The 27,111-nt window shown below is 41.9% G+C and overlaps 1 protein-coding gene across 1 annotated transcript in view; it reads left to right on the forward strand.

Moving 5' to 3' along the window:
• The first annotated feature begins 606 nt into the window (after positions 1-606).
• The window catches only part of nuak1a (NUAK family, SNF1-like kinase, 1a), a 37,530-nt gene continuing 11,025 nt past the window's right edge, over positions 607-27,111 (forward strand). The window contains exons 1-5 of the mRNA XM_060902928.1: positions 607-1,027; positions 13,172-13,292; positions 16,488-16,639; positions 23,585-23,650; positions 25,510-25,629. Of these exons, the coding sequence (XP_060758911.1) occupies positions 800-1,027; positions 13,172-13,292; positions 16,488-16,639; positions 23,585-23,650; positions 25,510-25,629 (687 nt within the window). The 5' untranslated portion in view covers positions 607-799. The remainder of the gene's footprint in view (positions 1,028-13,171; positions 13,293-16,487; positions 16,640-23,584; positions 23,651-25,509; positions 25,630-27,111) is intronic.

Genomic DNA, 27,111 nt, shown 5'->3' on the forward strand with positions numbered 1-27,111 from the left:
TGTGAGTGTGAATGGTTGTCTGTGTCTATGTGTCAGCCCTGTGATGACCTGGCGACTTGTCCAGGGTGTACCCCGCCTTTCACCCGTAGTCAGCTGGGATAAACAGGATAAAGCGGCTAGAGATGATGAGATGAGATGAGATGAGATGAAGCAGTGAACACACACACATACCCACAGCAGTGGGCAGCCATGCTAACAGTGCCTGAAAACCAGAGAACCCGGAGGAAACCCACGCAGACATGGGGAGAACATGCAAAATCTGCAAAGAAAGGCCCTTGCCGGCCGCTGGGTTCGAGCCCAGAACCTTCTTGCTGTGAGGCAACAGCGCTAACCACTAAGCGGTATAGATAGTGGATGGATGGATTTTTTTTTTTAAATAAAAGTTTTCCTCATGGGCACCAGCCCCTGGTCAAAACTGTAACATATTCTGAAAGATGAAAAAGCACACACACTAAGTGAGGACAGTGAAGCCTGCCTATCAGCCTGCATTCCTCATCCTCACACTGGAGAGATGGAGGAGGAGGAGGAGGAGAAAAGTAGGCCGGCTGTGGGGCGGGTGGTGAACATGGCACTATCTCGCACACTGTCCAAGCCTCCAGAGTGTGAACACCACCGATCACACACACACACACACACACACACACACGTGCGCGCGCGCCTGCGCTTTACCCAAGTGTCACCACTATAGAACGATCTGAACGCGGGGAAGCGCGAGAACAATTCCTCCGTGGATTTCTGCACATCAAGCCAAAACCACTTTTTTTTTTCCTTACGTGCACAATAAAGGGACATTTCAGTCATGGAGACACTGTCCAGGACAGGGACAGAGGAGCACGGTGCAGTCGGAGAGCCTCCTGTCCCGGTGGACTTTGCGCCCGTGGACTCAGTGGGTCCGTGGGGAAGCGCGAGCGTGAGGAAGCACCAACACAAACACAACCTGAAACACCGCTACGAGCTGCTCGAGACCCTGGGCAGGGGCACCTACGGCAAAGTGAAGAAGGCTGTGGAGAGACACACCGGGCGCGTGGTGAGTCTGTGATGAGTCTGTGATGAGTGACAGGGAGTCCAGGATGAGTTGCCAGATTGATGGTTAGAGCAGCAGTTCTAGGACCGAAAGGTTGCTGGTTCGATTCCCTGTACTAACAGAACTGCCCTTTGCAAGGCACCCAGCTGCTGCTCTGGATCAGAGTGTCTGTAATGTTTTGTGTGATATGAGTTCTGATCTGTGCCAAGTTTCCCACAAGCATCGTAGCACAAAGATCATCATTAAATGGTAGCGCGAGCAGCACAATGAACTCTCTCTCTCTCTCTCTCTCTCCTAGTTAAGATGCTCTTAGCGTAAAGAGGCTTTTGGGAAACCCACCACTGATCAGTACCTTACAGTGTTAGAAATAAAGGGATCAAACTGTACTTTTCCGTGTCACTGGGGTCAAGAGCAGTATCTTTAGTCTCATCTCATCTCATTATCTCTAGCCGCTTTATCCTGTTCTACAGGGTCGCAGGCAAGCTGGAGCCTATCCCAGCTGACTACGGGCGAAAGGCGGGGTACACCCTGGACAAGTCGCCAGGTCATCACAGGGCTGACACATAGACACAGACAACCATTCACACTCACATCCACACCTACGCTCAATTTAGAGTCACCAGTTAACCTAACCTGCATGTCTTTGGACTGTGGGGGAAACCGGAGCACCCGGAGGAAACCCACGCGGACACGGGGAGAACATGCAAACTCCACACAGAAAGGCCCTCGCCGGTCACGGGGCTCGAACCCGGACCTTCTTGCTGCGAGGCGACAGCGCTAACCACTACACCACCGTGCTGCCCCAGTATCTTTAATATAACCTTTAAAAACATACTACGCTGTCAGATATAGGGGTACAGTACCGGTAGGAGTCCATTTCTGTACCCTATGGTAAAATTTACACTAATGTACCCCCCTAAGACTCATTACTGGACTTCAGGGTACCTTTTTAGCAGTATTTAAAGGGTACATATACTGTAAGTACCTTAGAGGGTACTGCACCAGTGACAAGGCATCGTACCCACTTTATTTTCTGAGAGTGTACAGTATATGGCCAAAGGAAAAGGTTGTAGACACCTGACTGTTATTCTCATATATGGGTCTGTCTCAGAAACTGGTCTCTCATTATGGTCAAAAAATTAATTTTCTAATTTTACTATTTTTTTTGCATTTACTGAACACTCAATGTTTCTTTTGTCATGTTTAATAAGAATAAAGATAGCATCTTGCTTTATCTGGCTTCCACTGTGGAATTTTTTTATTACAATTCAAATGGTTTTGTAAAATTGATTTACATATAAAATAACTACATCATGAAGAATTAAAGCCCCTCCTTCACAGATGAGTGAAAATATTGAATAAATTTCCTCTTTTTGATTGCTTGGGTTAAAAATGCCAAGTTATGATGACTGAATTGATTATTCACTTAAATATGAATAATATGATACATTTTGGGTATTTGATATGAAGAAACAGGACACAATGGAAAAATCAAGAACACACCGGAAAGATGAGAATAACGGCGGTGGTAAAAGAACAGCGACTGTACCAGCTGAAGGTCACGCGGGTCTCTGCTGCGGCGCACGAGCAACGGGACATCACTACCGCACCGGATGGAGCGCGAGGCGGGGGCGGGGCAAAATGACTGGCCGTAGATTCTATCAAAAGTTCGATCTAAATTGACCATGGTTGCAAAATATTGGCCAAAAATACGCAAACACTATGAAATATGAAAGTAAGATGAAAAAGAAACATTCTATTGCCTTATACTGCAAGACTAAAACAAAATAAAACTGTCAAAACTCACCTTTTCAGTGATAACGTCCGAACAGATCACCCGCGTAATAGAAAGGCCGCAAATGGAAGCACGATCAACTTCTAACTGTTGGAGTGGAAAATTCCATTCTACACATGCAAATTGTTAATGTGTGTCCTTCCCCGCACACAAATAACACGCTACGGTAAAAAATAGACCACAACTCATTTTATAGCTCAGAAATTCATACAAGCCCAGCTACCATCGTAACATATTCTGTAAGAAACATATTCTATACCTAACTTTCAGCTTTCGTTTTAAAAACCAAAATCGCAGATTTATAACTAAATTTTTATATGGCGTAGTGATTTTAAGTTACTACTTTTGGTGAGGTAGTGACCTTGACCCTGAGGTTTTCCGTTTAGATCAAAACAACGATCGTATTGGTTTTGGGTCTGCGGAAAATGGAGTTACAACGGTGATCAACTATTTTGCATGATGTTTTATTACAGTTATGATTATTCTGTGAGCGCACCAATCCTTAAGTGTATAAAGTTACAACTTAAAATACAATCAGTGATAACTGTAGACTTTTCAGTGGACTACAACCTTTTTAAGGGAATGCGATGTAGTCAACCATTTATCATGTCCTAGATCAAGCCGCCATTTTTCCACAAATTTGCAGAATTTTTGCCAAATTCTGAATAGAGTATTCACATCAAAGATTTAGTTTTATCTGTATTATTTCTTTTATCATTTTATTTCAAATTAAAACCAACATCACCATTCAAAACCGTATAGTTTATTGACTGAGTATATTTAGTGGGGTACCCCCACAGTACCCAGTTTCTTAGACAGACCCATATACAGTGGTATGCAAAAGTTTGGGCACCCCTGGTCAAAATTGCTGTTACTGTGAACAAAAGCAAGTTGAAGATGAAATGATCTCCAAAAGGCATAAAGTTAAAGATGACTCATTCCCTTTATATTTTAACCAAAAACTTTTTTTTTTTAAATTTTCATCTTTTACATTTTCAAAATTACAAAAAAGGAAAAGGGCCTAAAGCAAAAGTTTGGGCACCCTGCATGGTTAGTACCTAGTAACACCCCCTTTGGCAAGTATCACAGCTTCTAAACACTTTTTGTAGCCAGCTAATAATCTTTCAGTTCTTACTTGGGGGATTTTCACACATTCGTCCTTGCAAAAGGCTTCCAGTTCTACAAGTTTTTTGGGCTGTCTTGCATGCACTGCTCTTTTGAGATCTATCCACAGATTTTCAATGATGTTTAGGTCAGGGGACTGTGAGGGCGCGGGCAAAACCTTCAGCTTGGGCCTCTTGAGGTATTCCATTGTAGATTTTGAGGTGTGTTTTGGATCATCATCTTATTGTAGGACCCATCCTCTTTTTAACTTCAACTTTTTTACAGATGGTGTGATGTTTGCTTCCAGAATTTGCTGGTATTTATTTGAATCCATGCTTCCCTCGACCAATGAAATGTGCCCTGTGCCACTGGCTGCAACACAACCCCAAAGCATGATCGATCCACACCCATGCTTCAGAGTTGGAGAGGTGTTCTTTTCCTAGAATTTGGCATCCTTTTTTCTCCAAACATACCTTTGCACATTGTGGCTAAAAGTTCTATTTTGATTTCATCAGTCCACAGGACTTGTTTCCAAAATGCATCAGGCTTATTTAGATGTTCATTTGCAAACTTCAGATGCTGAATTTTGTGGCTCGGACGCAGGAACGGTTTTCTTCTGATGACTCTTCCATGAAGGTCATATTTGTTCAGGTGTCGCTGCATAGTAGAACAGTGCACCACCATTCCAGGGTCTGCTAAATCTTTCTGAAGGTCTTTTGCAGTCAAACGGGTTTTTATTTGCCTTTCTAGCAATCCAACGAGCAGTTCTTTCAGAAGGTTTTCTTCATCTTCCAGACCTCACCTTGATCTCCACTGTTTCTGTTAACTGCCATTTCTTAATAACATTACAATCTGAGGAAACAGTTACCTGAAAACACTTTGCTACGTTCTTGTAGCCTTCTCCTGCTTTGTGAGCATCAATTATTTTATTATTCAGAATGCAAGGGAGTTGCTTAGAGGAGCCCGTGGCTGTTGATTTTAGGGACAAGTTTGAGGAGTCAGAGAATTTATACAGCTTTGAAATCTGCATCATCTGACCTTTCCTAATGAAGAATTTGAACAAGCCACAGCTCAATAAACTAATTAAGGTCTGGAACCTTGGTAAAAGTTACCTGAGAACTCAAATGTATTGGGGTGCCCAAACTTTCGCATGGTGTTCCTTTTCTTTTTTCACTCTCCAATTGTACAAAACAAAAATAATACACAAATCTTGCAGAAAACGCTGAAAAGAAATGTATAATCTTTACCTTTATGCCTTTTGGTGATCAGTTCATCTTCTGCTCACTTAACTATTCACAGTAACAGACATTTTCAGTAAGGGTGCCCAAACTTTCGCATGCCACATATGTGTGTGTGTGTGTGTTTAGCATGCAATTTTGTATAGACTGACTTTGCGTTACAATTTCCCATTCCTTGAACTAATCCCAGGATCAGACTCCACGCCACAATATCACTGTCTTGCCTTCCGTGATGCTCACCATGTCAGATCAGACCATCATAGTGCCAGAAATTTATGCTGAGTCTTGGTCAGAAGACTCACAACACTACAAGTTTGACCCTGACCAATCATTGTACATGTCCTTTCATGCCTCTGGTGAAGAGGGTCAAGAAACTGTCGATCACGGCTATCAAGGAACATGTTGTAGGAAGTGGCAAGACTGGGCGAGAAAATACAAAAAATGCAAAAAACTTGGACATCTGGGTGTTGTGGCGCTTCTCAGACGCCACACTGCTGTTCTTAGATTACTGTATGTCACATTACAAGGCTGGTGCGACAAAATCATGTCAAGGTCGGGCTGAATTCCTGTAGTCTGATCTCTGCATTCGAGACTCAAACCTGTTCCAGCATGACAATACCCCTGTGCACAACATGAGCTCCATGAAGATCTCATCTCATCTCATTATCTCTAGCCGCTTTATCCTGTTCTACAGGGTCGCAGGCAAGCTGGAGCCTATCCCAGCTGACTACGGGCGAAAGGCGGGGTACACCCTGGACAAGTCGCCAGGTCACCACAGGGCTGACACATAGACACAGACAACCATTCACACTCACACTCACGGTCAATTTAGAGTCACCAATTAACCTAACCTGCATGTCTTTGGACTGTGGGGGAAACTGGAGCACCCGGAGGAAACCCACGCGGACACGGGGAGAACATGCAAACTCCGCACAGAAAGGCCCTTGCCGGCCACGGGACTCGAACCCAGGACCTTCTTGCTGTGAGGCAACAGCGCTAACCACTACACCACCATGCCGCCCCTCCATGAAGATATGGTTTGTTAAAGATGGGGTAAAAGAACTCAAGTGTCCTGTATGGATCCCTGACCTCAATCCCACTGAACACCTTTGGGATGAACTGGAACACTGACTGTACCCCAGCCCTCCTCAGCTGACATCAGTACCTGATCTACTCTTGTAGCTGAATGATCATACAGTTCTCACAGCCACGCCCCAAAATCTAGTGGAAAGCCTTCTCAGAAGAGAACAGAAGAGACAAGTGGAGTGGAGTTTATTACAACAGCAAAGAGAGGACTAAATCTAGAATGGGATGTTCAACAAGGATGTATGAGTGTTACGATCGGGTGTCCACATACTTTTGCTCAAATAGTGTCATTTATGGTACATAATGATGCACCTTTTAAAAGTGTTACTCTAAAAGCAAATTAAAGCAACACTGTGCGCACTTTTCTAGGTGAAAGATGTATATTAAAGGTGCACCCCAGCACCAGTGTAGTTTCAGGGGAATGATCAAACATGCGAAATAAAACCATCACGTGTTCGTTACAGTTTTAAGCGTGAACAGTGTGACGCTCTCATGCATATTCTGTGGATGCCAGACAGCAGAAGAAACACGATTTACCATCAAACATTCTTACTATAATAATAACAATATTAACAATTGTAGGAAATAAAATACCTTGATGAATGATTCAGTGAAAATGATTAAAATAACATGCTAGTAATACAGAAATTATGTCTTACCTTATAAAACCTGGCATATATAAAATATGATTAAACTAAAATAACTGTTCTTTTGATGTTATCTAGTAGTCATTGTGTAGAATATATTATCTGACGTAGGGTGGCACGGTGGTGTAGTGGTTAGCACTGTCGCCTCACAGCAAGAAGGTCCTGGGTTCGAACCCCGGGGCCGGCGAGGGCCTTTCTGTGTGGAGTTTGCATGTTCTCCCCGTGTCCGCGTGGGTTTCCTCCGGGTGCTCCGGTTTCCCCCACAGTCCAAAGACATGCAGGTTAGGTTAACTGGTGACTCTAAATTGACCGTAGGTGTGAATGTGAGTGTGAATGGTTGTCTGTGTCTATGTGTCAGCCCTGTGATGACCTGGTGACTTGTCCAGGGTGTACCCTGCCTTTCGCCCGTAGTCAGCTGGGATAGGCTCCAGCTTGCCTGCGACCCTGTAGAACAGGATAAAGCGGCTAGAGATAATGAGATGAGATGAGATATTATCTGACGTGTATATGATCAGCTGCATTATACAGTGTGTGTGTGTACGTTAACAGCTCATGATTAAGTGTTTGGAATGGCTGTAAAATGTTTCCACCTTACTTGTCAAGCCTCTGTGTCCTAGCGATAAGGAAAAGTATGGTTGAGTACCTTAATTTTTGTGCTCTATCCATTTTAATTGTCATGTGATGAGAAAATACAGGCCAATCTGGCAACCCAGGTGACTCCAAACATTTGTGTCTGTATTTTATTTAAAACTGAAATCTTTAGGTTTAAAAAAGCAAACAAACCCACCATCAATATATAATTAAATATAATTGCACATACAGTTATACAGAAAAAATATACGTCCATTCAGAAGGGGTTAGATATTAACGATATGGGTTTTACAGAAAAGGTGGAAGGGAAAGGTATATGCAAGCATTTAATGCAAGATATGTTAATCTCAGACACATGTGTGTCCAGTCTGAGCTGTTTTAACCTCTTGCTTCATGTGATGATGTTTTCATAGTTGGGATTCATACACACACACACACACACACACACACACAAAACAAGACTAAGGGCTAGGTGGAAAACTGGGATAACCTGCTTCAGTGTTCGTGAGAGTACGTTAGTGCATGTGAAGCTGCGAGAGCTGAGTGCAAACATTTCCCTTTTATCTGTAAATCTTGTTGATGGGCTCACTTTAGGCAACACTTCAAAGTGACATTACTTTCAAACCTAGCAGGATCCTGACACTCTTAGCACCAGCTCAACGCTTTAATAAGGAGACACAAGACAGATGATGACACTGTATGAGCACTTTCTTAGCTCCAGCATACAGTGGTGCTTGAAAGTTTGTGAACCCTTTAGAATTGTCAATATTTCTGCATAAATATGACCTAAAACACCATCAGATTTTCACACAAGTCCTAAAAGCGAGCAAAAAAGAACATTGCTGCTCTTCTGCAGTTTGCTAAAGATGACGTGGACAACCCAGAAGGCTGTTGGAAAAATGTTTTGTGGATGGATGAGACCAAAATAGAACTTTTTGGTTTAAATGAGAAGCGTTATGTTTGGAGAAAAGAAAACACTGCATTCCAGCATAAGAACCTTATCCCATCTGTGAAACATGGTGGCGGTAGCATCATGGTTTGGGCCTGTTTTGCTGCATCTGGGCCAGGACGGCTTGCCATCATTGATGGAACAATGAATTCTGAATTATACCAGCAAATTCTAAAGGAAAATGTCAGGACATCTGTCCATGAACTGAATCTCAAGAGAAGGTGGGTCATGCAGCAAAACAATGACCCTAAGCACACAAGTCGTTCTACCAAAGAATGGTTAAAGAAGAATAAAGTTAATGTTTTGGAATGGCCAAGTCAAAGTCCTGACCTTAATCCAATCGAAATGTTGTGGAAGGACCTGAAGCGAGCAGTTCATGTGAGGAAACCCACCAACATCCCAGAGTTGAAGCTGTTCTGTACGGAGGAATGGGCTAAAATTCCTCCAAGCCGGTGTGCAGGACTGATCAACAGTTACCACAAATGTTTAGTTGCAGTTATTGCTGCACAAGGGGGTCACACCAGATACTGAAAGCAAAGGTTCACATACTTTTGCCACTCACAGATATGTAATCTCATCTCATCTCATTATCTCTAGCCGCTTTATCCTGTTCTACAGGGTCGCAGGCAAGCTGGAGCCTATCCCAGCTGACTACGGGCGAAAGGCGGGGTACACCCTGGACAAGTCGCCAGGTCATCACAGGGCTGACACATAGACACAGACAACCATTCACACTCACATTCACACCTACGGTCAATTTAGAGTCACCAGTTAACCTAACCTGCATGTCTTTGGACTGTGGGGGAAACCGGAGCACCCGGAGGAAACCCACGCGGACACGGGGAGAACATGCAAACTCCACACAGAAAGGCCCTCGCCGGCCCCGGGGCTCGAACCCGGACCTTCTTGCTGTGAGGCAACAGCGCTAACCACTACACCACCGTGCCGCCCCAGATATGTAATATTGGATCATTTTCCTCAATAAATAAATGACCAAGTATAATATTTTTGTCTCATTTGTTTAACTGGGTTCTCTTTATCTACTTTCAAGACCTGTGTGAAAATCTGATGATGTTTTAGGTAATATTTATGCAGAAATATAGAAAATTCTAAAGGGTTCACAAACTTTCAAGCACCACTGTACCTACACAAACAACTGAAGCAATATCCTGTGGTCAGAGCAGGTCAGTGCGATCCAGTCCTATGAGAGAGTGAATGCGCATCTTTGGTGGAATGAGGGGAAAAAAAGATGCTGATGGAAACACAAACACTTTATGTCTGTAACAAAGTGTCCTTGTAGACACATCTGTGGCTTATCTAGGTGAAAGGAGATAAAGTACAGTACGGGACAGTACAGAATTCACTGCGAAATGCTGTAAAGTCCCGCTCGCTCACGATGGTGAGATTCTCAAGAACCAAAAACGCTAGCATGCTTCTTTCCACGTGTGTGCAAAGATGCATAAGCGAGGTTCACGTCATTGAGATTATGACTACTGTGCATTCTCAGACTAAGTGGAGTGTAAAGAATGCCTGATTCATTCTCACACTCACCCTCATGCCTCGAAGCCAGGGATTCACTGGAATATTGAAGCTATTGTTTACTAACTGAGACATACAAAGAGAGTGATAAGGACCATTCTCTTCAGTGGGATGTTTTGTGTGTAATTTTGTGTAACTTGCTTCCTCAAGCTCCTTCATGCACCAATGCATCACTGTATAGGCTTTCTTCCAAACAGCCACTCGGGGAAAACAGCACACCTGTTGTCTGTCTTGCTTGAACAATACACTGCTCTGTATGTGAGAGAGGTAAGGTATCTTTAGCCGAAGCTCACATTGGGAAGAAGCCTCAAGCCAGCTGGCATATGCATCAAACACACGCCTGCTTAATGATCCGTAGCCGGTGCCCAGGCTCCGAGCCCTGCCCAGGCGTGTCTCTGTGTGTGTGTGTGTGTGTGTGTGTGTGTGTGTGTGTGTGTGTGTGCGTGCTTCCCTCGTCATATGATTTTAATGAGTTTATGCTTTCACTATAATTAAGGTCAAGTCTAAAAGGAACTTGACCCTAATTATAGTGAGATTATTCTGACATACTGAGCCCCGAGTGTGCTTCGAAACCACACATGAACCAAACACACCCTCATTTTTTTCCCCCATTCAGAATAAAACATAAAGGTCCAACAGTTGCACTCTTCATTGGTTTGGAGATCGTAATATCCTCTTGGGTGTTGATTTGTTTTTCCAAAGAATCATATTTTTGGCACGTTGGTCAGGTGTACTAATTTTGCCCGTAAAAGGCCAGTTGTGAATGACACAGGTTGGACAGGAAGTTGGGCTCTCAGCACCATTTCCCCTAGTCTATTTTATGACTCAGAACAGGAACATGTGAGCAGACTTCCTGTAGATATAATCCATAGTTTTCATTTCTCTGACTCGATAAATATCCAACCTCAATAGCTTGAACCTCAAAAGCCCAAATTCCCTTACACTCCCTTATCATTACATAATAAAGTTCTGTGTATAAAAGAGAGAACGTGTTTCTGTCGTATCCCCAAGAGGAATGAATGAATGAATGAATGAATGAATGAAGTTTTGCCTTGGGTGATGCACTGGATTCTGGCTGGCTGCAGATCTGCGATGTCCATTTGGAGAGAATGGAAGGGGAATAGGCTAATAATAACTACTGTGGCGCGCAGCCTTCTGAGATGTCTGTTCGTCCTTTCAGGAACCTACTTTCACTCAAGGTTAGAAGCACTCAGTGCAACTTCACAACTTTTCCTGCTGCAGTCTCTGTATAGCCATCGGATCCCTACAATCGAGCAAAAGTATCTTAGTTAAATATTCAAATATTCTGAACTATTTATGCCAACGTAAACCTTTTACCGTTCATGACATCGCTGTCATGTGGTCTACCGGTAGCTGTTACTGTGGCACGGTAATGACTGAACTGATGCAAGCTTATGAGTCATGGCATTGGGAGTTTGGAGACAGGAAGCTCTTCCCTCACACTCTTTCACACTTCCTGCGTCTGTTCTGTCTGTAACCCTGTTGGGGGTTGAGACTTTCCTTCTTGACCCATTAGCCTTGTATGGTGTAATCAACACTGTTGTATACTTCACATCTTCACAATCGGCTTCCTTTAGGACAAATCAATACCTGGATATCTGTTGGTTGTTGCAATCGATACAAAGATGCTTCAGGAATGTCAGAGGCCAAATCGATGCTACAGACCAGGCAAAAATACAGTACATTGAACTCATTGTACAATGACCAAAACAACACACAACATTTACTGACATATGCTGTAACCCAAAGCATTTTCCAAATAATCTCAGATTATAAACACAATCGGGGGACTTGTTGATAAATATCCCTTACGCTGAGACTGTTATAATTGTTTACACTACTAATTTAACATACACACTGAGCTATTTTTAAGTATTCAGGGGTTCATGTGATTAACTAGAAAGGCACTTGGAGAGCGTAGGCTTCCGCCAAGGCCAAATGTCAAACCTTGCAATGTTTGCAAAGGTGAAACTGAGTTCATGGCTCTGCAGTGTGACTTGGATTCACTTGAAAATTTAATGGATTCATGCTACATGCTTCCACCAAGTTTTATGGAAATCGCGTCGATAGGTTTTCCACAATCGTGCTTGCAGACAAAGAAACCTCACCAAAAACCTAACCTCCTTGGCGGAGGCAATAAAACTCCAACTTAAAATGCAAAAACAAGTTAATAATCAGTTAGTTGGACATGGTTACTTGAGAAATCAAAGGTTTTTGTTCACTATTAATCAACATATTACTGCCAGTCGTTTATAAAGTTAGTGACTGTTTGTGCTTGTTCTCTCTCACACTCGCACACATATTCACACATACACTCACCAGCCACTTCAATAGGAACTTGTTTTTGAGTCTAAGATTCTTGTTCTTGGCTGCAGGAGTGGAGCCCGGTGTGGTCTTCTTCTGTTGCATGCTGAGATGCTTTTCTGCTCACCAAGGTTGTAAAGAGTTGCTATGAGTTACTATAGCCTTCCTGGCAGCTCAAATCAATCTGGCCATTTTCCTCTGACCTCTCTTCAACAAGGCGTTTGTTTCCACCCACAGAACTGCCATTGCTCACTCAATGTTTTTTGTTTTTCGCACCATTCTGTGTAAACTCTAGAGACTGTTGTGTGTGAAAACCCCAGGAGATCAGCAGTTTCTGAAATACTCAAACCAGTCCATCTGGTTCAAACCAACACCCATGCCACAGTGAGAGAAAGTCACACTTTGAGATCACAATTTTTCCCATTCTGATGTTTGAAATGAACATTAACTGAAGCTCTTGATTTGGATCTACATGATTTGATGCATTGTTCTGCCGCCTCATGATTGGCTGATTAGAGAACTGCATCAAACAGAACAGCAGGTGGACGGGTGACCCCTAATAAAGTGGCTGGTGAGTGTATATACAATACACCCATTTTAGAAATGGAGTGTTTAGGTCAGAACATGTTCAATATTATTTGATACAGTTCTTCTCCAATTCCAGCTCTTGCCTCTGTGGTGTCCAAGGCCCTATAAAAGGGGGAAAGAAACAAAAGATGTGAACCAATTATATCCGATCAGTCAAAACAACGTGGCATGGCTTTAGACGGGATGCATTTATTGGAATTTCAAAACAAGCTAACTTTAGCTACCGTCTACCAAAATGATTGAATGAATACACCTTTAATTTGTATCTGCTTTTTTGTCTTTTAGGTTGCAATCAAGTCCATCCGTAAGGAGAAGATCAAAGATGAACAGGACATGGTTCACATACGCAGAGAGATTGAAATCATGTCTTCCCTACGACATCCACACATTATATCTATTTATGAAGGTGACTGAGTACGCATACTGTACTTTCTTTCCCATTCTAGTGATAGTTACAGCTAGGGCTGCGTACCGGTACTGTGTACCGGTATTGTACCGTGAAAATCGATTCGGTACAGGTCCAAAATACCGGATCATGAAGTACCGGTACTGTACCGATATAAATTTACACCAAATATGCTTATTTTGTGACTGAAGATGCGTAAATCCTACCACAAAGACGAAAATTTAGCACTGTAAAAGACGTAAAATGCCGCACTGAAACTTGAAATCAGAGCCATCTTTGATTTGAGATCCTCTCGCCACAGTCTCACGAGACATTGCGAGAGCTTGGCTGATCCAGCGTTCTGACTGGTCAAAAAGACTCAAAAGCAGGTCAGCCATTTTTCCTTTGCTGGCATTGGCGGCCTTTGTTGCTTTGTGTAATTTTGCCGCGTAAGTTCAAGGCCGCGGACTGCGCGTAGTCTATAGTACTCTAGTGTAGTCACTTCTCGCTGTGAGACAACTTATGACTTTTTGTCCCAAGTTAACTATAGTGTGAGACTGAGAGGGTGACTGAGAAGTGAGGTAGGAAACCTAGTTATGTTCGGTTTTCTTTGAATAAAGATACTGACAAGTTGTCAATAGTTTATTAATGTTTCTGTCATTATTGAAGAAGTTCAGAAGAACACATGTTAATCTGTCAAATTGTTCAGGTACAGGTCCGGACCTGTACCTAAACCTCTGTACCGGTACTTGTACCTGTACCTGATGTTACGTTTAGGTACGCAGCCCTAGTTACAGTACATTGTATGGAGAGAGACATTTAAAAAAAAAATACATATATCCACTGCACAGCTGGTTACAAAAGAGGTACTTTTTCAAACGTAGAATACACGTTGTCCATAGGATATTCTGTTACTACATTCCGGCTAATTGATGGTACTAATTTATCTAATTAGATAGCTCCAGACTTGCATACTATGCCTATGTTTACACATTTCCACATGGTGTGTCTTCATGTTGGTTGTTTTACATTGTTGCAGTTTGGTTATGTCTCCGTAATGCGCAGATTCGGAGACATAACAGACATAACTGAATCGGTGGTGTAGATTTTTTCATGTGGGAAAATAGAGGAAGGTGGATAAACTTGACCTCAGTCAGCCCATATTTAAAATCAAATGATCAGACCGAGGCTTGACAGACTACTTATGAAAAGCAGACCACTCGAAGAATAAGAGGCCAATGGAACCTGCTGTGATTTTCTTCTGCTTCATTTAGGTCATTTTAGATTTGATTGAATGTCTGAAGATGCCATGCCTTAAATGGCAGACTTTAACCAATTGGTCAGTGTTTGCCCGCTGACTTTGTTAGCCAAGAAGACTTCTCATGCCAACAGTTTGGGGATGTCAGTCTGAACCACTTGAAAAGACAGAGTCCAAACCAAAGATTAGCTTGACTGAGGTCATCGGTGCTCACTAAAGGGATCTATCTACCTTCTCTGATGGACATTTTGTGAAGATGGCAGCACAGTGGTGCAGTGCACTAAATTGTCCTTAAGTGTGAGTGTGTGGTGACGTACTTGCATCCTGTCTAAGGTGTTTTCCAGGGTGTGTTCCCGGGATTTGCCATGACTCTGGCTCAGGGTCATCCTGAAAGGACATCCTGAAGATGAACAAACTATTCTTATCTCAGCCTGGATTCATTGCGGTGGTTAGGCTTGTATGTGAGTTTGGCTCAAGGCAGTATGATGAATATAATTATGTTTCCTGCTTCTTTGCACACTGATCAGAAGTGCAAAGGAAGCTCATGATTGGGAATGTTTGTTGTTTATGTACACTGGTGAGCATCCGATAATCCATCCATCCATTATCTATGCCACTTATACAGTACATCAGGGTCGTGTGGGAAGCTGGAGCCAATCACAGCTGATGTCAGGCGAGAGATGGGGTTCACACCCTGGACAGGTCACCAGTCTATCACAGGGCTAACACAAAGAAGCCCAACAATTCACACTCCTATTCACATCCATCCATTATCTGTAGCCGCTTGTCCTGTACAGGGTCGCAGGCAAGCTGGAGCCTATCCCAGCCGACTATGGGCGAGAGGCGGGGTACACCCTGGACAAGTCGCCAGGTCATCACAGGGCGAACACATGGAGACTCACATTCACACCTACAGTCAATTTAGAGCCACCAATTAGCCTAACCTGCATGGACTGTGGGGGAACCCAGAGGAAACCCACACAGGCACGAGGAAAACATGCAAACTCCACACAGAAAGGCCCTCGTCAGCCGCTGGGCTCGAACCCAGGACCTTCTTGCTGTGAGGTGACAGTGCTAACCACTACACCACCGTGCCGCCCCTCATATTCACACTTATGGGCAATTTGGAGTTGAGAGTTGACCTAATCTGCATGTCTTTGGACTGTGGGAGGAAACTGGAGAACCCACACAGCCACGAGAAGAACATGCAAACTCCACACAGAAAGGCCCCGGTCAAAAAAAAAAAAAACAATAACAAAAAAAAACCCCTTTATCTAAGTGAAGTATTACAAGCATAATTATAATCCCTAGCTAACAACATATCCATTCTGATTTTACATAAGATCATGATGATTATAAACACTGTAATCAAAATGTCTTGGAAAGGCGTGTGTGTGTTTGTGAAGGCGAAGGCATGCGTGATATGACCAGACGTGATGGATGTGGTGTTACACTCCTTGATATGAGACACTGTACAATTATAATGTCCCAGGACAAGACCCCATCACTCTACAGCCACTTTCACTCGTCTTTCACTCTCTCACTCACATGCAAGCCCACACACACACACACACACACACACACTATGCACCTCACACCTGTTAGCTCTGGCAGCTCCTAAACAGGGTGTCCATGACTGATTCCAGAGTGGCTGGAGCTTTGCCATCCTGTCCTCTGGCACCTCAGCAGCATGGCACTGTGCCACGGCAGGAAGCAGAACTAAACCAGCTAAAATGCAGCACTAAATCCATTAGAGAAAGCTGAAATTAGACATAATCGTTTATAGATGAAAATGACTCAAACTGGCACATTTAATCATATTTCCTAGCCTGACTCTCCACGTCTGGTATTCAGCCCGGCTTAACTGCTTTAAAAAGCATTACCATGATAAATCAACCATAAAGAATATAAGCAGCATAATGACAGTCTGTCTGTGTCCTCCATCTCTGTTTGCACAGTGTTTGAGAATAAGGACAAGATTGTCATAGTGATGGAGTATGCCAGCAAAGGGGAGCTGTACGACTACATCAGCGAGCGGCGTAAGCTCAGCGAGAGAGAGACGAGACACTTCTTCAGGCAGATTGTCTCAGCTGTACATCACTGTCACAAGGTGAGAGGCCAGAGCCGGACAAGAACTGTTGCACTGTCGCTCCACATCTACGTATGCATGTGTGCACTGAAAAAAGGGCAAAGATCAGTGAACCCGTTCATCTAAAGCACTAATTTTAAATTTCACACATCAGCAAAATGTTTCAAATTTCATTTCACAATGAACCGACACTGGCGTTATTGACACACTGACACTAATACCACAGTGCTCTCGAATTCTCCATTCTGATTGGTCAGAAGGATTAATTAATATCTATAACATTACAGCTCACAAGACAGTCATTCCTGGGGTCAAGTTTATCATTTATACAGTTAAAAAAAAATACACAGGGACTTCTATGCCAGATGCACCACATAACCACAATTCTTGTCCTTCTTTTGGCTGATCCCATTAGCGGCTGCCACAGTGGATCTTCATGATCTGTATATTTGATTTGGCATAGGTTTTACACCAGATACCCTTCTTGACGCAACCCTCCGCAATCTATCCGGGCTTGGGACTGGCACTAAGTATGCACTGGCTTGTACAAATCCAGTGGCTGGATATTTTACCTAATCTTCATGTCTTTGAACTGTGGGAGGAAACCAGAGCACCCTGAGGAAACCCAGACACAGGGAGAACATATAAACTACACACAGAATGGCCCCCGTTGGCCATGAGGTTCAAACCCAAAACCTTCTTGCTGTGAGGCAACAGCAATAACCACTACACCACTGTGCCACCCGCAACATAACCACAATTACATAAATAATTTTTTTTTTTTTTAAATCTTAACTATAACGTAAGCAGTATCAGGAATGTTATATATCCGAATGTGGATGTTTCGCATCATTAAATGTAACTATAAACAAAAAAAAAATAAGGTGTGTTATTCATTATACGTTTTAAATATGAAGCTTGTTTAAGTCCTTGGTAAAGAAGATGCAGATTTGCAGAATTCGTTTGAAGACACTGAATCAGAAAGTGAGTGACTCGATTTTTCAGACAGCTGGGGAAGTTCACTTAACCACTAGGGTACTAGTACAATAATATAGATGCTTCAGTAACCACAGATATTTTAACTCAACCAAACCATAAGCTGAACATTTCCAGCAAGAACATGTAATGGAAACAAACAAAAAAGGGAAACCAAGACCTTGTAGGCACATCAACGCCTAATCAGACGTATTTTACTGTTCATTAACACTAAAGATAAGACACTGAAAAAACCCAAACAGCAACGACAGCAATGAGTAGTTTTTTTTCTTCAGACGGATTCCAGAGGAGTCAGGCACACACCTTTTAGGGGTCACCACAGTGAATCATCATGATCCACATATTTGATTTGGCATAGGTTTTACACCGAATGCCCTTCCTGACGCAACCCTCCCCAATCTATCCGGGCATGGGACTGGCACGAAGTATGCGTTGGCTTGGACAACCTCAGTGGCTGGGTATTTTACCTAATCTGCACGTCTTTGAACTGTGGGAGGAAACCAGAGCACCCTGAGGAAACCCACACAGACAACATGCAAACTCCACACAGAAAGGCCCCCGTCAGCCGTGAGGTTTGAACCCAGAACCTTCTTACTATGAGGCGACAGTGCTAACCACTACCCCACCATGCTGCCTGCCATGTAACCACAATTACATAAAAAAACAAACAAACAAAAAACCCTTTAACTATAATGTAAGCAGTATCAGGAATGTTATATATCAGGATGTCGATATTCCACATCCATCCATTATCTATAGCCGCTTATCCTGTCCTACAGGGTCGCAGGCAAGCTGGAGCCTATCCCAGCTGACTATGGGCAAGAGGCGGGGTACACCCTGGACAAGTCGCCAGGTTATCACAGGCCTGACACAGAGACAAACAACCATTCACACTCACATTCACACCTCAGGCCAATTTAGAGTCACCAGTTAACCTAACCTGCATGTCTTTGGACTGTGGGGGAAACCGGAGCACCCGGAGGAAACCCACGCAGGCACGGGGAGAACATGCAAACTCCACACAGAAAGGCCCTTGCCGGCTGCTGGGCTTGAACCCAGAACCTTCTTGCTGTAAGGCGACAGTGCTAACCACTATACCACCATGCCGCCCCGATATTCCACATCATTAAATCTCATCTCATTATCTGTAGCCGCTTTATCCTGTTCTACAGGGTCACAGGCAAGCTGGAGCCTATCCCAGCTGACTACGGGCGAAAGGCGGGGTACACCCTGGACAAGTCGCCAGGTCATCACAGGGCTGACACATAGACACAGACAACCATTCACACTCACATTCACACCTACGGTCAATTTAGAGTCACCAGTTAACCTAACCTGCATGTCTTTGGACTGTGGGGGAAACCGGAGCACCCGGAGGAAACCCACGCGGACACGGGGAGAACATGCAAACTCCGCACAGAAAGGCCCTCGCCGGCCACGGGGCTCGAACCCGGACCTTCTTGCTGTGAGGCGACAGCGCTAACCACTACACCACCATGCCGCCTACATCATTAAATGTAACTATAAACACATAAAAAGTAGTGTGTCATTCATGATACATTTTAAATCTAAATCATGGACACATTTCTGTCATATAATAAGAATGATACACTTTGGAGACGGGACATGCTGTTTGACATGACAGATATAATTTATTCAAGGTTTAGTGAAAATCTTTTCAAAACTTTTTAAACTAAAATGCTCACATTCCTCACATTTCTACTGTAGTGGAAACTCATAGGAATTTACTTTCGCAGCATGTTTCATTCTTCTAACGAAACCAAACATTTGGTCATTATGTGCTGACAAATTACATTAGCGACTGAGCTAAGTAGCTTACTGCTACATGAAAATATAACAACAGCAGATATGAGCCACACATCAGAATCACCTGGTGCAAGCTTTAAATCAGTGACCGGGTTGTTAGTTATTGATTTATTTTTTATTTTTTATTGTACTTATTTTTATGTGTATATTTTATTGCTCATAAATTGTCTCAGAAATGTAGCTAGCTGCTTAGCATTACCTAGCACAGCAGACTGCAGCGAAGTGAAGTGAAGTTTGTTAAGACAATAAAAGAGTTTGCTTTTACTCTCTAAAGATCAATTCAAGATGAGCAAACATTATAAAATAATAAAATCATGACTGGCTTGCATTGCACAGAGCATTTATCTCATATTATTTCAGCTAGCAATTAGCATGACAACACTCTTCCCAATGATAACCCCAAAGCTATAAAATAATCCTGAATCGATATTGTTTCGTACATACTTTAAAATAATCTGGATAAATCCGTGTATTGCTCACCGTCCTTCCTACTCTTCATTCACGGAATTATTATTATTTTTTTCATTTATATTGAGGTGACCAAATTTCTGAGAAAACCAGGGACATTTTCGGTTCGGTGATGAAAATATCATTAAAACGACTAATGTTTTCATCTTTGTAATAAAAAAGGGGAACATTTCTGTTTTTCATGTATTTTGATCATGCATTGCATAAAAAGTAGGATTTTCCTCGCTGAGTGCACTGTAGGCCGATTCTGCAACTGCTTTAGGTTAACATTAATTAAAGACAAAGTGAAAATCTCTGGTATGGGTACATAGTTTATATTTTTAGACTCTTAAAAAAAAAGGCGAGCTGAAATAGATGTTTTAGGCCCATGAAAGTAAATATATTAAATTAATTACAACCCTGATTCCAAAAAAGTTGGGACAAAGTACAAATTGTAAATAAAAATGGAATGCAATAATTTACAAATTTCAAAAACTGATATTGTATTCACAATAGAACATAGACAACATATCAAATGTCGAAAGTGAGACATTTTGAAATTTCATGCCAAATATTGGCTCATTTGAAATTTCATGACAGCAACACATCTCAAAAAAGTTGGGACAGGGGCAATAAGAGTCTGAAAAAGTTAAAGGTACAAAAAAGGAACAGTTGGAGGACCAAATTACAACTCATTAGGTCAATTGGCAATAGGTCATTAACATGACTGGGTATAAAAAGAGCATCTTGGAGTGGCAGCGGCTCTCAGAAGTAAAGATGGGAACAGGATCACCAATCCCCCTAATTCTGCGGCGACAAATCTTGGAGCAATATCAGGAGTTCGACAGTGTAAAATTGCAAAGAGTTTGAACATATCATCATCTACAGTGCATAATATCATCAAAAGATTCAGAGAATCTGGAAGAATCTCTGTGCGTAAGGGTCAAGGCCGGAAAACCATACTGGGTGCCCGTGATCTTCGGGCCCTTAGATGGCACTGCATCACATACAGGCATGCTTCTGTATTGGAAATCACAAAATGGGCTCAGGAATATTTCCAGAGAACATTATCTGTGAACACAATTCACCGTGCCATCCGCCGTTGCCAGCTAAAACTCTATAGTTCAAAGAAGAAGCCGTATCTAAACATGATCCAGAAGCGCAGACGTCTTCTCTGGGCCAAGGCTCATTTAAAATGGACTGTGGCAAAGTGGAAAACTGTTCTGTGGTCAGACGCATCAAAATTTGAAGTTCTTTATGGAAATCAGGGACACCGTGTCATTCGGACTAAAGAGGAGAAGGACGACCCAAGTTGTTATCGGCGCTCAGTTCAGAAGCCTGCATCTCTGATGGTATGGGGTTGCATTAGTGCATGTGGCATGGGCAGCTTACACATCTGGAAAGACACCATCAATGCTGAAAGGTATATCCAGGTTCTAGAGCAACATATGCTCCCATCCAGACAATGTCTCTTTCAGGGAAGACCTTGCATTTTCCAACATGACAATGCCAAACCACATACTGCATCAATTACAGCATCATGGCTGCGTAGAAGAAGGGTCCGGGTACTGAACTGGCCAGCCTGCAGTCCAGATCTTTCACCCATAGAAAACATTTGGCGCATCATAAAACGGAAGATACGACAAAAAAGACCTAAGACAGTTGAGCAACTAGAATCCTACATTAGACAAGAATGGGTTAACGTTCCTATCCCTAAACTTGAGCAACTTGTCTCCTCAGTCCCCAGACGTTTACAGACTGTTGTAAAGAGAAAAGGGGATGTCTCACAGTGGTAAACATGGCCTTGTCCCAACTTTTTTGAGATGTGTTGTTGTCATGAAATTTAAAATCACCTAATTTTTCTCTTTAAATGATACATTTTCTCAGTTTAAACATCTGATATGTCATCTATGTTCTATTCTGAATAAAATATGGGATTTTGAAACAGTTTACCTCAATCCAAGCAATTTCAAGGTATGGTAACATTATTATTATTATTATTATTATTATTATTATTGATACAAATGATTCCTGATCTCCCATAGCCTAAATTGTAGCCATAGCTGAATTGACGACCTCACCTAAATGAGTAGCCTTAATCAAAATGTGTCGTCCGCTACACATCACAACAAATTATACAAATTACTGACACTTCAGTAACATGACCATAAGCCTACAGCTTTACACAGCCAGCTACTCTGTGGGATAACACACCAAATGTGTGTAAGTTAGCTTGTGCCATTGAACTGTTACAATTTTACCTCAACTAGATTTCTGTTACAGCAACGCTACGTCTAGCAACAACTTCAGCTGATTGATTGGCGCTGCACTGACCTTTCTCCTGCTAGTTTTAGCCGCAGTAGGCTACGGTTTGTTAAGTCAACCGCTACATCTCAATATATTGTGACAAGCAATGTTATGTTATATACAACATCGCAAAATGTAGCTTACACATTTAAATGCTAAATAACAGATGACAAACAATGTCAGTTCAGCCTACAAGAAAAGACCATGGTTCACCTGTCCAGGAGCGGATGAAGCGATCTGTCAAAGCTGACTGAGTGACTTTAGTTTAGGCAAAGGTTCTAGCGCACCGCTAAAAAGTTGTTCCTCAGCTCCACCAATCAAAATACTGGAAAGGCTCTCGCCAGAGGTGTTCTAGAACATCTACGCTGTTGGCCTGAGCCCGTCTTAAAGTGATCCACAAAATAATACGTGATGGATCTGCTGAAATCTGGGAGATGTTTCGGTCTGTTGTTTTTTTTTTTTTTCAGGTCTGTCGGTCATGGTTAAAAACAAGGACATTTCCAGGGACAGCTCCAGCCAGGGACAGGCCATCAAAAACAGGGACTGTCCCTGGAAAACGGGGATGTCTGGTCACCTTAATTTATGTAGGAATTGTTCAAAAGTTTAAGCAGATTTGTAGTATTGCGATAATATTGTTCAGGTTTTTAAAGCACTTAGACTTTATCCCACTGTATGTACTTATTTACACTGTATTGTACATAGCTGCTCTCAAGAGACTCTTCAAACATGTAGGGTTTATGTTCATGTTTCCATAAATATTGTTTACTGTATATCACTAAACTAATATGAACATCAGATCACAGAGGTAACTGTTTGGATTTGGTCAGAAAGTCTATCATCTGGTCGAGGCAGGTTAGAGGTGGGCTTGTACATCTGGCTGCTGATGTCATTCTCTGCTCAGCTGGGGGATTCCAGCTGCCGCCCTGCTGACCACAGCAGTATATCAGGGCAGACCAACATGACAGAGGAGAGGTCAGGACACAGCAGTCCTTATACAGGATGCAGGGAAGTGCAGGGTAGAACGCACTTCCTCTAGTATGTGTGTACGTGTGGAAAAAGCAGCGGGTGTGTCTAAGAATCACAGCTTGTGTTCATAGTGAACTGATGTGAAGTGAGCACACAAGAAAAAAAGATTCTACACAGCCAAATTAAAGGTGCACATGCTGCCTGGGACACTTGCGACACACATGTCTACACCACAGATTGTGAAATAAAATCCTGAGCGTATGGAGCGTATTTCAGATTTGTTCACAATCAATGACACGTGCATGATGTGCAGATGATACACAGATATGAGATATAGAGTATGTAAACATGAGCCGGGTCATGGTTAGATTATTATTTTTCAGGATTGTATAGAGATCTCATGATGCTGTTAATGTGTTTCAGAAAGGAGTGGTGCACCGCGATCTAAAACTGGAAAATGTGCTGCTAGATGACAATTACAATATAAAGGTAAAACTTAGACCAGTTCTGTCCATGTAAACACTTAAAAATTGTGCATGCGTGTGTGTGTGTGTGTCTGTGTGTATATATATATATATATATATATATATATATATATATATATATATATATATATATATGGGTCTGTCTCAGAAACTGGGTACTGTGGGGGTCCCCCACTAAATATACTCACAGTCAATAAACTATACGGTTTTGAATGGTGATGTTGGTTTTAATTTGAAATAAAATGATGAAAGAAATAATACAGATAAAACTAAATCTTTGATGTGAATACTCTATTCAGAATTTGGCAAAAATTCTGCAAATTTGTGGAAAAATGGCGGCTTGATCTGGGACATGATGAACGGTTGACTACATCGCATTCCCTTAAAAAGGTTGTTATCCACTGAAAAGTCTACAATTATCACTGATTGTATTTTAAGTTGTAACTTTATACACGTAAGGATTGGTGCGCTCACAGAATAATCATAACCGTAATAAAACATCATGCAAAATATTTGATCACCGTTGTAACTCCATTTTCCGCATACCCAAAACCAATACGATTGTGTGTTTTGATCTAAACGGAAAGCCTCAGGGTCAAGGTCACTACCTCACCAAAAGTAGTAACTTAAAATCACTACGCCATATAAAAATTTTGTTATAAATCTGCGATTTTGGTTTTTAAAACGAAAGCTGAAAGTTAGGTATAGAATATGTTTCTTACAGAATATGTTAGGATGGTAGCTGGTCTTGTATGAATTTCTGAGCTATAAAATGAGTTGTGGTCTATTTTTTACCGTAGCGTGTTATTTGTGTGCGGGGAAGGACACACATTGTGTAGAATGGAATTTTCCACTCCAACAGTTAGAAGTTGATCGTGCTTCCATTTGCGGTCTTTCTGTTACGCGGGTGATCTGTTCGGACGTTATCACTGAAAAGGTGAGTTTTGACGGTTTTATTTTGTTTTAGTTTTGCAGTATAAGGCAATAGAATGTTTCTTTTTCATCTTACTTTCATATTTCGTAGTGTTTGCATATTTTTGGCCAATATTTTGCGACCATGGTCAATTTAGATCGAACTTTTGATAGAATCTACGACCAGTCATTTTGCCCCGCCCCCACCTCGCGCTCCATCCGGTGCGGTAGTGATGCCCCATTGCTCGCGTGCCGCAGCAGAGACCCGCGTGACCTTCAGCCGGTACAGTCGCTGTTCTTTTACCACCGCCGTTATTCTCATCTTTCCGGTGTGTTCTTGATTTTTCCGTTGTGTCCTATTTCGTCATATCAAATACCCAAAATGTATCATATTATTCATATTTAAGTGAATAATCAATTCAGTCATCATAACTTGGCATTTTTAACCCAAGCAATCAAAAAGAGGACATTTATTCAATATTTTCACTCATCTGTGAAGGAGGGGCTTTAATTCTTCATGATGTAGTTATTTTATATGAAAATCAATTTTACAAAAGCATTTGGATTTTAATCAAAAAAATTTCCACAGTGGAGGCCAGATAAAGCAAGATGCTATCTTTATTCTTATTAAACATGACAAAAGAAACATTGAGTGTTCGGTAAATGCAAAAAAAATAGTTAAATTAGAAAATTTATTTTTTGACCATAATGTCCCAAATGAAAGACCAGTTTCTGAGACGGACCCATACACACACACACATACACGTGTGTGTGTGTGTGTATTATATATATATATATATATTTATATATATATATATATATATATATATATATATATATATATATATATACACACACACACACACACACACACACATACACGTGTGTGTGAGAGAGAGAGAGAGAGATCGGATAGTACATCTCTTATATATCACGTTCTGTTTTCCCCAGATTGCAGATTTTGGCTTGTCCAACCTTTACCACAAAGACAAGCTTCTGCAGACATTCTGCGGCAGTCCTCTCTACGCTTCACCTGAAATTGTAAATGGAAGGCCATATCGAGGCCCAGAGGTGAGCAATACAATTTACATTCACAGCATTTGGCTCATGCCCTTATCCAGAGCGGCATATAGTAGTGCTTTTTAGTCTGCATCAAAAACATCACCATGTTAGTACAAATAAATCAGGAATACTATCAAGCTACAACTCTGGTAGGATGAATTGGTAGAATATTACCTCCTGCCCTTTCTCCGATTTTTTTTTTAACTGCTTATATGCTGTCATAATCCTGTCATGCAATTAGGTAGAAAACATAATATGTAGAGAAGTGTAGCAGCAAGTTCAATAACACATTCTGTTCCATATCAACAAAAGAACCTTGTTTCAAAGCTTGTTTAAGTCCTTGGTGAAGAAGATGTACAGTTGTGGTCAGAAGTTTACATACAGTGACATGAATGTCATCTTGGATATGAATGTCATGGCAATATTTGGCCTTTCGGTAATTTCTTTGAACTGTTATTTTTCTGTGGCAGAATGTACAGCATACAGCTTTAATTAAAAAAAAAGAAACACTAGAAGTTGGTGCCCAAGTTTTAATTTTCTTTGGGTTTTCTGAAATCAACACAGGGTCAAAATTAAACATACAGGGTCAAAAATATACATACAGCACACCTAATATTTGGGTAAAATGTCTCTTCACAAGATTCACCTTGACCAAACATTTTTGTTTACCATGAACAAGCTTCTGGCAGAATTCTGGTTGGATATTTCATGACTTGTCATGGTAGACTTGGTAGAGTTCAGTTATTTTTTTTTTCTTGGGATGGACTGGACTTATAAGCATGGTCCATATATTTTCAATAGGGTTGAAGTCAGGACTTGTTTTAAGCTTAATGTTAGCCTGCTTTATCCTCCACAACCAGCTCTGATGCATGTTTACATAGGTTCATGGTCTTATTGTAACTCTCAAGTTGCAAGTCGTGTTCAAAATTCTGATGGTTTATGCTGAAGAATTCTGAGGTAGTCCTCCTTCTTCATTATTCCATCCACTGTGTGCAATGAACCAGTTCCACTGGCAGTAAAACAGCCCCAGAGCATGATGATCCTACCACCACCACCAGCTGGTACAGTGTCCCTCTGTACATGGTGGCCATTGTGGCCAAACAACTCAATCTTTATCTTATCTGACCATACAGCTATCCTCCAGAAGGCTTTTTCTTTGTCCATGTGGTCAGCTTCAAACTTTAGTTAAGCTTGAAGGTGGCAGTTTTGGAGCAGGGGGTTATTTCTTGGATAGCAGCCTTTTAATCCATGGTGATCTGAACTGTAGACAGTGATCCATCAGCTTCCAGTTCATGGCAGGGCTGTGCCATGGTGATTCCCAGGTTGTTCCTGACCATCCAAACCAATTTCCTTTCAGCTGAGGGTGACAGTTTGGGTTTTCTTGAAGCAAAGTGGCTTGGCAAAGTGACTACACCTCACAGTAACTTGGATACAATTGTTTGAACTGATCTTGGAATTTGCAGTTGTTTAGAAATGGCTCCAAGAGACATT

Source organism: Neoarius graeffei, chromosome 21 (assembly GCF_027579695.1).
Source record: "Neoarius graeffei isolate fNeoGra1 chromosome 21, fNeoGra1.pri, whole genome shotgun sequence".
Classification (NCBI taxonomy): domain Eukaryota; kingdom Metazoa; phylum Chordata; class Actinopteri; order Siluriformes; family Ariidae; genus Neoarius; species Neoarius graeffei.